Below are 13,526 nucleotides of genomic sequence, written 5' to 3'. Positions count from 1 at the left end.
CCTCATCTTCTGTGTTCTGCCGACTATTTGTGGCTCAGTTGGTTAAGTGACTGTTTCTCACTCCGGAGACCCGGGTTCGTAACCGGGTCCTGACACAGTAGCTATAAAAAGTGATTGAGTAGGCTGCATAGATTTCATGACTAGAAGCTCAAAAGATGAAAACGGCAGTTTTTTTTTGAAAATTGAAATTTGCTATCGTAAATGTTAGAAGCCCCTCCGGCCTTTGCAGGATGAGCGGGGGATATGGTCACTAAATGTAACCAGGAGGTAAGGCCTAATTTAACATAGTAAATTTATCAGGCTTAAGCCATGTTTCAGTCAGGCCAATCACATCAAGATTATGATCAGCAATTAGTTCATTGACTATAACTACTTTGGAAGTGAGGGATCTAACATTAAGTAGCCCTATATTGAGATGTGAGGTATCATAATCTCTTTCAATAATGGCAGGAATGGAGGAGGTCTTTATTCCAGTGAGATTGCTGAGCCGAACATCGCCATGTTTAGTTTTGCCCAACCTAGGTTGAGGCACAGACACGGTCTCAACGGGGATAGCTGAGTTGACTACACTGACTGTGCTAGTGGCAGACCCCACTATGCTGGCAGGCTGGATAACAGCCTGCTGCCTGGCCTCCACCCAATCTCATTGTGGAGCTAGGGGAGTTAGAGCCCTGTCTATGTTCATAGATAAAATGAGAGCACCCCTTCAGCTAGGATGGAGTCCGTCACTCCTCAGCAGGCCAGGCTTGGTCCTGTTTGTGGGTGAGTCCCAGAAAGAGGGCCAATTATCATCAAATTTCGATCTTTTGGGAGGGGCAGAAAACAGTTTTCAACCAGCGATTGAGTTGTGAGACTCTGCTGTAGAGCTCATCACTCCCCCTAACTGGGAGGGGGCCAGAGACAATTACTCGATGACATCTTTCTAGCTGATTTACACGCTGAATCTATGTTGCGCTTGGTGACCTCGGACTGTTTCATCCTAACATTGTTGGTGCCGACGTGGATAACAATATCCCTATACTCTCTACGCTCGCCAGTTTTAGCTTTAGCCAGCACCATCTTCAGATTAGCCTTAACGTCGATAGCCCTTCCCCCTGGTAAACAGTATATGATGGTTGGATAATTCATTTTAAGTCTAATACTGTGGGTAATGGAGTCGCCAATGACTAGCGTTTTCAATTTGTCAGAGCTAATGGTGGGAGGCTTCGGAAGCTCAGACCCCGTAACGGGTGGAGGAGAGACCAGAGAAGGCTCGGCCTCTGACCCTGTAACGGGGGGAGGAGAGACTAGAGAAGGCTCGGCCTCTGACCCCGTAACGGCAGGAGGAGAGACCAGAGAAGGCTCGGCCTCTGACTCCGTAACGGGTGGAGGAGAGACAAGAGAAGGCTCTGCCTCTGACTTAATGGGGAGAACCAGTTGAAAGTTTCTGTTGGCTGAATGAGCGACACTTGTTGAGCATTCCTACAACATTTCCTTCCAGAAGCCATGAGAAAGTTGTCCGGCTGTGGGGACTGTGGGGACTGTGCGAGGGGATTTATACTAACGTTACTATCTGTACTTACTGGTGGCACAGACGCTGTTTCATCCATTCCTACACTGAAATTAACCTTGCCTAGCGATTGAGTTTGAAGCTGGGCTTGTAGCACAGCTAACCTCGCTGTAAGGTGATCGTTCTCCTGTATATTATAAGTACAGCACCTGCAATTAGGAGGCATCATGTTAATGTTACTACTTAACTTTGGCTGTTGGAGGTCCTGTTTGAATGAAATCCACTTAGAATATGTTCACATTACAGACATGATACAGAACTATATTCATGACTCATTATAAGGGTCAGACTCAACATAAAAGGAGGACCAAGGTGATGTGAATTAGCCTACAGTAACTGACTGCCTCACCACACCGGAATGGAGCCTATTCGCTACCATATCAATTTGCCCTCTCTATGCACTCACACTGGGTGTTAGTCAATGTGGAAACAGTTGAATCGTCAGGTTTTTAGGATCAAGAGAGAGCGGCGATGCTGCTGGAACGTTGATTTCTATGCTGGAAACAAGGGCATTGGGGGATTAGCATTTAAACATGTTATTATCACCTTTACTGGCATGCCTCAAATCCACTGGGTCTCAGTGTTCCACTTACACAGGGCTTTCAATGGGAGTATTTCATGTATCCGGCCGGTTAGGTTGTGTGTGTGTGTGTGTCTGTCTTTGCTAGGTTCCATTGAACCAATATCTCTCTCCTTCTCTCTATTCCTCTTTCTATCCCTCTGTGATTTCCTGTATGTCCAGGCTACCTGTTGGTAACAGACCGGATCATTTCCTGTATGTCCAGGCTACCTGTTGGTAACAGACCGGATCATTTCCTGTATGTCCAGGCTACCTGTTGGTAACAGACCGGATCATTTCCTGTATGTCCAGGCTACCTGTTGGTAACAGACCGGATCATTTCCTGTATGTCCAGGCTACCTGTTGGTAACAGACCGGATCATTTCCTGTATGTCCAGGCTACCTGTTGGTAACAGACCGGATCATTTCCTGTATGTCCAGGCTACCTGTTGGTAACAGACCGGATCATTTCCTGTATGTCCAGGCTACCTGTTGGTAACAGACCGGATCATTTCCTGTATGTCCAGGCTACCTGTTCGTAACATACCGGATCATTTCCTGTATGTCCAGGCTACCTGTTGGTAACAGACCAGATCATTTCCTGTATGTCCAGGCTACCTGTTGGTAACAGACCAGATACTTTCCTCTATGGCTGGCCCTTAAATGTACACAGAGAGCTCAATATGCATAATATGCATGTATGTCTCTAATAATATGCATGTGAACTCTGTGAAGCATTTATTTGGGCTGCAATTTCTGAGGCCGGTAACTAATGAACTTGTCTTATGCAGCTGAGGTAACTCTGGGTCTTCCTTTGCTGTGGTGGTCCTCATGAGAGCCAGTTTCATCATTGTGCTTGATGTTTTTGCGACTGCACTTGAAGAAACATGTCTTAAAGTAATGATGGACTGTCATCTCACTTTGCTTATTTGAGCTGTTCTTGACATATTAGGCCTATCTTCTGTATACCACCCCTACCTTGTCACAACACAACTGACTGGCTCAAATGCAATAAGGAAAGAAATTCCACAAATTAACTTTTAACAAGGCACACCTCTTAATTGAAATGCATTCCAGGTAACTACCTCATGAAGCTGGTTGAGAGAATGCCAAGAGTGTGCAAAGCTGTCATCAAGGCAAAGGTTGGATACTTTGAAGCATCTCAAAAATAAAATATATTTTGATTTGTTTAACACTTGTTTGATTACTACATGATTCCATATGTGTTCTTTCATAGTTGTGATGTCTTCACTATTATTCTACAATGTAGAAAATAGTCAAAATAAAGAAAAACCCTTGAATGAGTAGTTGTGTCCACAGACACTTCAAAACCTTGTTTCTTATCATTTATTTGTGGACTGTCCTTTCTGTCATTCATCAACGTGTCATTCAATGCGTTTCTATGTGCTTTAGTAGTAAAGCTTAAAATCAACATTTTATCAAATAATTGTTTAATGTTATATATATATACACACATACACACACCTAAAGGGGTCCTAAAATTCCAAATCACTAAATGAGCCATATTATGACCATCTTAAAACAATTCCATATGTCAGTTTTGGAAACCATCAAATACACATTTTTAGCTTCAAACAGCTGAAAATACAATATTTTTGGCGGCTATGGAAAATATATTTCACAGCGGTTTAGATGGTATAGTGATTCTCTACACTATACGTATGTGTTTGCCACATATAAACTGAAATTAGGCGAATTATTCACATTTTGGCAACCAGGAAATGGCGCCGGCATCTTTTTAATTATCACAAGTAAATTATGAATAATTTAAAATGCCTTATGTTAAGCAAACCAGATGGCACAATGTTCTTGTTGTTTTAATGAATGGATAGCCAGGGGCACACGCCAACACTCTGACATCATTTACAAACTAAGCATTTGTGGTTAGTGAGTCCGTCAGATCAGAGTCAGTAGGGATGACCTGGGATGTTCTCTTGATAAATGTGTGAATTAGCCCATTTTCCTGTCCTAAGCATTTAAAATGTACCGAGTACTTTGAGTCTCAGGGAAAATGTATGGAGTAAAAAGTACATTATTTTCTTTAGGAATGTGGTGGAGTAAAAGTTGTCAAAAATATAGTAAAGTACAGAAAAACTACTTCAGTAAAATTACTTTAAAGAACTACTTAAGTACTTTTGACCAGCAAAGACGAGATGGACAGCTATGCCCAGGCTCTGCCTACATCTAACTCCATCCCTCTCTACACTCAGTACACACCCATGCCCTGCCCCCAGCACACCTCTCTCACCCCTCCCCCAGTGCCCCTCTCTACCCCCTACCTGCCCTGCCCCCAGCACACCTCTCTCACCCCTCCCCCAGTGCCCCTCTCTACCCCCCTACCTGCCCTTCACCCCACCTCCAGAGCCCCTCTCTACCCCCCACCTGCCCTCCCCCAGCACCTTCACCCCCAGAGCCCCTCTCTACCCCCCCTACCTGCCCACCCCCAGCACCTTCACCCCACCTCCAGAGCCCCTCTCTACCCCCCCTACCTGCCCTCCCCCAGCACCTTCACCCCACCTCCAGAGCCCCTCTCTACCCCCCCTACCTGCCCTCCCCCAGCACCTTCACCCCACCTCCAGAGCCCCTCTCTACCCCCCTACCTGCCCTCCCCCAGCACCTTCACCCCACGTCCAGAGCCCCTCTCTACCCCCCCTACCTGCCCTCCCCCAGCACCTTCACCCCACCTCCAGAGCCCTACCTCATAGGGGACGAGGATATGGAGCTCTTCTAATATCAATTTAAACCTCTGTGGTGAACCGGAGGACCCTAAAATGGCCAGAAAACTAGCAGCAGGCAGAAAGTAGGGGGCGGTACCTCTCGGCTTCACCTTCCATGATAAAACACCTAATGAGAAGAGAAGTCCTGTAACCGGGGGCAACAGAGACTTTAGGGGACTTGAATATTCCCATCGTCCCCAAAGGCTCCCTCCTGATTCTCCACCCTTTTCCAGAAGTGTGTACTTGAACACTCCCTGGCATGGATTTAAAAGCATAGGATTGGTGTAAGCATTGGCTGGAGGGAGTTTCCACCATTTGTTAAATCAATGGGAGAAAGTGTACAAGTGTAGACTCAGGGAGAATCAGGGATGCCCCAGTCTCTCAGAGCTATCGTCTCTCTCAGTGGGTTTGACTTCATAGTGACCCAGAAACTCTTCCTCAGGCTGTCATCCCACTCTAATCATAGTCTGCCCACCCCCAGCACCTTCACCCCACCTCCAGAGCCCCTCTCTACCCCCCCCTACCTGCCCTCCCCAGCACCTTCACCCCACCTCCAGAGCCCCTCTCTACCCCCTACCTGCCCTCCCCCAGCACCTTCACCCCACCTCCAGAGCCCCTCTCTACCCCCCCTACCTGCCTTCCCCCAGCACCTTCACCCCACCTCCAGAGCCCCTCTCTACCCCCTACCTGCCCTCCCCCCAGCACCTTCACCCCACCTCCAGAGCCCCTCTCTACCCCCCTACCTGCCCTCCCCCAGCACCTTCACCCCACCTCCAGAGCCCCTCTCTACCCCCCTACCTGCCCTCCCCAGCACCTTCACCCCACGTCCAGAGCCCCTCTCTACCCCCTACCTGCCCTCCCCAGCACCTTCACCCCACCTCCAGAGCCCCTCTCTACCCCCCTACCTGCCCTCCCCCAGCACCTTCACCCCACCTCCAGAGCCCCTCTCTACCCCCCTACCTGCCCTCCCCCAGCACCTTCACCCCACGTCCAGAGCCCCTCTCTACCCCCTACCTGCCCTCCCCCCAGCACCTTCACCCCACCTCCAGAGCCCTACCTCATAGGGGACGAGGATATGGAGCTCTTCTAATATCAATTTAAACCTCTGTGGTGAACCGGAGGACCCTAAAATGGCCAGAAAACTAGCAGCAGGCAGAAAGTAGGGGGCGGTACCTCTCGGCTTCACCTTCCATGATAAAACACCTAATGAGAAGAGAGTCCTGTAACCGGGGGCAACAGAGACTTTAGGGGACTTGAATATTCCCATCGTCCCCAAAGGCTCCCTCCTGATTCTCCACCCTTTTCCAGAAGTGTGTACTTGAACACTCCCTGGCATGGATTTAAAAGCATAGGATTGGTGTAAGCATTGGCTGGAGGGAGTTTCCACCATTTGTTAAATCAATGGGAGAAAGTGTACAAGTGTAGACTCAGGGAGAATCAGGGATGCCCCAGAGTCTCTCAGAGCTATCGTCTCTCTCAGTGGGTTTGACTTCATAGTGACCCAGAAACTCTTCCTCAGGCTGTCATCCCACTCTAATCATAGTCAAAGCAGACATCTGTCTTCCTCTGGAATCAAAACCTCTGCATCGTAGTTACAACTATTCACCAGAATGACTTTCAAATGGTGCTTATAGCTCTCAGGTTAACTGGCAGCAATCATTAATACATTTGTTGTTTTTCTCCTCCTGTGTGGTAAGTGCCTGGGGCATTGAGACCTGCTCCCCTACTGGTCACTGTAACAAGCTCTCATGTACTCCCATTGCTGTGGAATCCAGTGAACTCCCATCTACTGCCCCAACCTGGCTGCTTAAGAAACTGCAGCCTTGGGAACAGCCAATCACGTGCTGGAAACATCAAATTGAGATTTTGATTGGACCATGTCTGTCAAGAGCAAAACTTTTCTCCCTCATGGCTAGAAATATGCCTATGCTTGATTTTTTTGTATTTTTTTACATACATTTCATATCAAACAGCATTAAAGTGATTTCAAATTGGGTGCATGTTCTTCATATTAAATTACAAGGATACATTTTTGGTAGTTTAAAAAAAACTAACTTTTCCAGTGACGTATTGCAAACTGTTGTTTCACCTTGAAAAGATAAAGGCCACAGTGCACCAGGAGTATTAGTTGTCAGGTAGAAGACAGCAGACAAGGCATGTGAAATGGTCATTACAATACAACTGTTTTAGATAGTCCCTTGGGAGGAAAGCAGTTTGATATCATTGACAATTATTTCTGTCTAAATATGATCATAGTGAAATATTTCACATTTAGACATCTTGGCCTGAAGACACCTTATCATTACATATAGAAAGTGGTCTCTACAGAACTGTTATAGTTTGTAGTAATTACAGACTCTAAAAGCCTGGTGGATATCATAAACCCTTTTACGTGTCTATTCTTCCACAGCTTCAGTGGCTGATAGGTGGTAGACTCGTCACTAGACACAGTAAACATTTACATATAAAAGCAGGGCCACTTTCAAGAGAGCACAAAGTTGTGGGAACAGGTGGATATCAACATAGTATGTAGAACAGTGGAGGCTGCTGAGGGAGGACGGCTCATAATAATGTCAGGAACGGACCTAATGGAACGGCATCAAACACCTGGAAACCATGTGACACATAGAAACCATGGAAACCATGTGTTTGATGTATATGATACCGTTCCACTGATTCCTGCTCCAGTCATTACCACGAGCCCTCCCCATTTAAGGTGCCACCAACCTCAGAACACACGTCTCTCTGACATGTAGAATAAGTCATCCAACCAGTTATATTAATAACATTGCTATCTGCAACGTTACACAACGTTCGCCTATTGAATTGGCACCTAAACTTTATGTAAAGAGGAATCTCTACAGTCCACATCAAGCAAAGCAGCCATTACATACAGCGTTTTGGATTCAGTGTGGCACTGCTACAGGAGTGTGAATCACCGACCTACAACAGCACCGCGGCTCAGGCACATCGAGGGCCAGCGATACAAATGGAGCCTTATTCAAATCGAACCCACTATCCCAGATTTCCAGGATGAGTCAAATAAATATGACTCTGTTACTCGTTTGATGTCCACTTGACAGAGTAACAATAGATCGGTCAAAGAGTTAAGACCTGTCTTGCTAGGAGGAAGAATTCAACCTCCTTCATTTTGGTTAGTATTTCTCTCCTGTCCAGTCTGTATAAATCATACTCCTTAACTCTTTTATCTGGACTTCCCAGCTGTGCATGGATGGGCTTTGACTTGGTGTTGCTTGGAAGGAAAACATTTTAGGGCAGTTCCTCAATGTGCAACGTGTCCCCTCTTTCCAGTCCCCTACTGTGCGTTGGCCCGTGGAGAGGGTGGTTGATCAGCATGCGTAGGTCCTGGTCAGAGAGCGGGTCCCACTTGAGAGGGACCAGTCTGGGGAGGTAGGTTCTAAGGATGGGGACTGGGATCAGTTGGTTCATCTGTGCCGATCTCATTTAACTCCTACCAATCAGAACAAAGGTAAAGTGTTACATTAATACTGTAATAATACTACTTAGCAAAATGTTGTAGATATTGTAGTCAATTCGGGTCCAGCGAAAGTCAAGTCAACACATTAACCGCTACGCCTAGAGGTTCAAACCTCTTGCCGAGCTCGCTAGGACTCGGGTTAAGGTCACTACAATATGAAAAACACCCTCATAAAATACCATTCTAAAGGCAGGTATTATATTCTCACCTTTCTTCAAGATTGGATGCATGAAATAAAGAAGACAATTCTCAGCAGGACATGATACAACATGGAACCTTGGCTGGAACATGCACACATTGCTAGATAAACATTCCGGTTACATTTCATTATCACAAATGTAAAAATCACAAACATTACCTGTTTATTTCTCTGCCCAGTGATATGTCTTTGGGCCCAGCCTCAAAGCACAGCCTGAGCCCATCAGTCTATCCCTGAACCCACCAGTCTAATGCTGAACCCACCAGTTTAATCCTGAACCCACCAGTCTAATCCTGAACCCGCCAGTCTAATCCTGAACCCGCCAGTCTAATCCTGAACCCGCCAGTATAATCCTGAACCCGCCAGTCGAACCCTGAACCCACCAGTATATCCCTGAACCCGCCAGTCTAACCCTGAACCCGCCAGTCTAACCCTGAACCCACCAGTCTATCCCTGAACCCGCCAGTCTATCCCTGAACCCGTCAGTCTATCCCTGAACCCACCAGTCTATCCCTGAACCCAACAGTATATCTCTGAACCCACCAGTCTATCTCTGAACCCACCAGTCTATTCCTGAACTCATCAGTCTATCCCTGAACTCATCAGTCTATCCCTGAACTCATCAGTCTATCCTTGAAGCCCACGAGCTGCCAGCCACCCTGTCTACCTACAGTACCTGCAGCGGCGGATGGTTGTTTGCAGGGCTACTCCTGGCAATGATAGCCATCTCTCTGATCTGGTGCAGGGCGAAGGCCAGGGAGACCCAGGGTGAGGCGGACACCACCCAGGCAGGCTCGCTCAAATCCTCCTGATCCTCTTGGTGCTTGGTCTTCCTCGGTGGTGTCATTGTGGCGGCTCCGTTATTTGATTGGATAATGTCTATGGTCGCTATGGGAAAAGGGCTGGAGGGGACTGGGATGTTCTCCGCCAGCATTCTGGGATCTGGAAAATAACTCAAGCTAAATGTTTCATAACAATTCCTGACCTAACAACAATCTCCACTATTAAGATCCTAAATAAGATTCATGCAGCATTGTAATGCCTATGAATTTCTCAGTTGCTGATTGAGAAAGAGAATAAAAGTGAATGGCAGTACATGTTATGCTTGCCAGATTGGGAGCCAGTCACTTCTCCACTAAGGGTTTAATAGGTGAAGTAAATGTTATGCTTGCCAGATTGGGAGCCAGTCACTTCTCCACTAAGGGGTTTAATAGGTGAAGTAAATGTTATGCTTGCCAGATTGGGAGCCAGTCACTTCTCCACTAAGGGGTTTAATAGGTGAAGTAAATGTTATGCTTGCCAGATTGGGAGCCAGTCACTTCTCCACTAAGGGGTTTAATAGGTGAAGTAAATGTTATGCTTGCCAGATTGGGAGCCAGTCACTTCTCCACTAAGGGGTTTAATAGGTGAAGTAAATGTTATGCTTGCCAGATTGGGAGCCAGTCACTTCTCCACTAAGGGTTTAATAGGTGAAGTAAATGTTATGCTTGCCAGATTGGGAGCCAGTCACTTCTCCACGAAGGGTTTAATAGGTGAAGTAAATGTTATGCTTGCCAGATTGGGAGCCAGTCACTTCTCCACTAAGGAGTATACTAGGTGAAGTAAATTCTGTTTTCCTGTAGGCCTAAGTCCATGCAGAGGCATGCCATGAAGGGTACAGGGTAGGATAAAATAAACATTAATGACACAAACCTTTGTTCCCACTCTGCACAGCCAGCCACTGGATGAGAGCGAAGAGGAGGAGGATGACAAGGGACACCATTCCTATCCCTCTGAAGGTGTGGGCCGCTCCTAAACCATAACCCAAAAAGACAAAACGTGTGCTCCATAGGCTTTTGGAAACAAAATCTCAAAATAAATGTATTTATTTCACTCAATGCTTTTCATGTAACAGAAAAACTGACAAGTAATGTCCATTTCAGGACTGTAAAGGATATATGTTACCACAGTCCTCAAGATCTGTTTCAGAACACAGAGAGAGACACACAGTTGTTATTCTGGGAGAGCTGCCAAATGCATTCCAGACCATCAAATTCCTATCCTAATGATTGAAGATGGGGCTGCTGGTAGTTTATTAAGAGAAAACCATGGAGGACAGGGCATCATTTTAAGGAGAGGAGGCGTTGTTCAACAGTTGGAAAGGCATGTCAGAGTATGACACGTGTGAGTACAACTAGCTGCTCAAGTAGGAGTGAAGCTACATTCTGTTCTGTTAGCCACTGTTAAATGTACCATCTACAATAGTTACTGCTGTTCTCAATAGTCATTTCAATTAATGAACATTGAACAGCAAATTGCACATCGAATAGCAGTCTTTACTCCTGATAATACCTTTAGCGCAGCAGTCTTTACTCCTGATAATACCTTTAACGCAGCAGTCTTTACTCCTGATAATACCTTTAACGCAGCAGTCTTTACTCCTGATAATACCTTTAACGCAGCAGTCTTTACTCCTGATAGTACCTTTAACGCAGCAGTCTTTACTCCTGATAATACCTTTAACTCCTGCAGCAGTCTTTACTCCTGATAATACCTTTAACGCAGCAGTCTTTACTCCTGATAATACCTTTAACGCAGCAGTCTTTACTCCTGATAATACCTTTAACGCAACTTGCAGTCTTTACTCCTGATAATACCTTTAACGCAGCACTCTTTACTCCTGATAATACCTTTAACGCAGCAGTCTTTACTCCTGATAATACCTTTAACGGGTGACGCCAATATATCCATCTCTCTTTGGTTGAATGTGTTTTACATACTCTAGAACTGGGGGACACTTAATCTGATTAAATACAACTTCTCCTCACACAGTGGTTCTTCTTACCAAAAACACTGACGAAGCCTCCCCCCACCATGGCCCCACAGCCCCGGCCCAGCCCTAGGTGCAGGCCCTGGAGGATACCCTGGGCAGAGGTCCTCAGCTCTGGAGGCACTGCAGCACTGAGGTAGGAGATACAGGCTGCCCACACTGAGGCATGGGTCACACCTAGATACACAGAGATACAGACAGAGAAAGACAGACGGAAAGAGAGGGACAGAGACAGAGACACACACTGTGACGACCCTCCCACTCTGTCTGCCGTATTCTGTCTTTGTTCTTGTTTCCTTATTAGGATGCCGGTGGGCGGAGTTGAGAGGGTCGTCAGCTACATGGGAAACACCTGGGCCAGGTGTCTCCCAGGATAAATAGACCTCTTCAACATTCATGGAAGAGACTCTCTCCATGCAGACACCTTTTGTAGATTGTGTTGTGGTTCTTGGTGGCCGTTTGTTTGCTTTGGCACCTTTCATCACCCTGCATTATCACATTCATGCATGCAAAACACTCACTTACACTACTGATTACTGATTACACACACCATTGTATATTATACTTAGTTGCTTTAGTTAATAAATACATATTTTGCTACTCCTTATCTCCACGTTGCCTCCCTTTGTTACGGGCTTTGAGCCGGTTCGTGACACAGACAAGGAGAGAGAGAGACAGAGAGTGTGGCATGTGGGGTCAACTTGCAAAACAAGATTTCACCAAAATGGGCAATCACTCCCATTGAAAACCGACATGCAGAGTTCTGTAAGATTCTCCTACATGTCCAGAAGAAAACTACAAACAACCCATGCAGCGAAGAATTAGGTCAATATCCATTAATAATAAAAACTCAGAAAAGAGCAATTCAGTTTTGGAAACATCTAAAATACAGTGACCCCCTCTCATCATTACAAGCCCTGCAATGCCAAAAGCTGAGCAAAGAAAAGAGTTCCCTCATCCAGCTGGTCCTGGGGCTGAGTTCACAAACCTGTTCTACTAACACACTGAAGCCTCAGTCCCCTCATCCAGCTGGTCCTGGGGCTGAGTTCACAAACCTGTTCTACTAACACACTGAAGCCTCAGTCCCCTCATCCAGCTGGTCCTGGGGCTGAGTTCACAAACCTGTTCTACTAACGCACTGAAGCCTCAGTCCCCTCATCCAGTTGGTCCTGGGGCTGAGTTCACAAACCTGTTCTACTAACGCACTGAAGCCTCAGTCCCCTCATCCAGCTGGTCCTGGGGCTGAGTTCACAAACCTGTTCTACTAACACACTGAAGCCTCAGGACCAGAACATCCAATCAATCAGATAAAACAATAAACAACAGTAAACAAAACTACATTGCTTATTAGGAAACACAAGCAAAAGCACAAAGCAAAATGCTGTCATGTTTTGTCATTAATTATCATGTCTTGTCCCTGTGCTTCCCCTTCTATTCGTTTCCCTCTGCTGGTCTTATTAGGTTCTTTCCCTCTTTCTATCCTCTCTCTCCCCTCCCTCTCTCACTCTCCCGCTCTCTCTTCTCTCTATCGTTCCGTTCCTGCTCCCAGCTGTTCCTATTCCCCTAATCAATCATTTAGTCTTCCCACACCTGTTCCCGATCCTTTTCCCTGATTAGAGTCCCTATTTCTCTCCTTGTTTTCCGTTCCTGCCCTGTCGGATCCTTATCTATAATTCACCGTGCTGTGTCTATGTTTTGCCCTGTCGTGTCGTGTTTCCCTCAGATGCTGCGTGGTGAGCAGGTGTCTGAGTCTGCTAGGTTCAAGTGCCTTCCCGAGGCAACCTGCAGTTCTTGATCAAGTCTCCAGTCTGTTCTCGTCTTTACGAGTAGTATTATGCCTTTTGTTTTGTAAAGTTTCTTACTGGATTAAAAACTCTGTTTTCGCCAAGTCGCTTTTGGGTCCTCATTCACCTGCATAACAAATGCAGTGCTATCTGGCCTTAAATCGACAGTACACCATGCGTGGCTAACTATTTGACCATTGTTACTGATCAAAACCTTAGAAAAACATTGACAAAAGTACAGGCTCAGTGAGCACAGCCTTGCCATTGAGAAGAGTAGACACAGGAAAACCTGGCTTCCTGTAGAGGAACAACCAGCGGAACCTGAGATAGAGCCTCGCTGGGTGTGCCGTGTTTGAAGTGGCTCAACCAGCTAGTTCCAAGTCAACATG

The 13,526-nt window shown here is 46.2% G+C and overlaps 1 protein-coding gene and 1 pseudogene across 1 annotated transcript; one reads left to right on the top strand and one right to left on the bottom strand.

Annotated features, from left to right (window-relative positions):
* The first annotated feature begins 5,214 nt into the window (after positions 1 to 5,214).
* Positions 5,215 to 5,910, top strand: LOC124029267 (vegetative cell wall protein gp1-like). The gene has a single exon (XM_046341037.1). It carries the CDS (start codon positions 5,215 to 5,217, stop codon positions 5,908 to 5,910), a length of 696 nt encoding a protein of 231 aa, XP_046196993.1.
* Positions 5,911 to 7,404: 1,494 nt separating this feature from the next.
* Positions 7,405 to 13,526, bottom strand: part of LOC124029268 — a 15,217-nt pseudogene continuing 9,095 nt past the window's right edge.

This window comes from Oncorhynchus gorbuscha, unplaced genomic scaffold (genome assembly GCF_021184085.1).
Source record: "Oncorhynchus gorbuscha isolate QuinsamMale2020 ecotype Even-year unplaced genomic scaffold, OgorEven_v1.0 Un_scaffold_5940, whole genome shotgun sequence".
Classification (NCBI taxonomy): Eukaryota; Metazoa; Chordata; class Actinopteri; order Salmoniformes; family Salmonidae; genus Oncorhynchus; species Oncorhynchus gorbuscha.
This window is presented reverse-complemented; position numbering and strand designations above follow the sequence as displayed.

Coding starts and splice junctions, on each gene's coding strand:
- LOC124029267 (XM_046341037.1), top strand. CDS start 5,215: ATGCCCCAGTCTCTCAGAGCTATCGTCTCTCTCAGTGGGTTTGACTTC.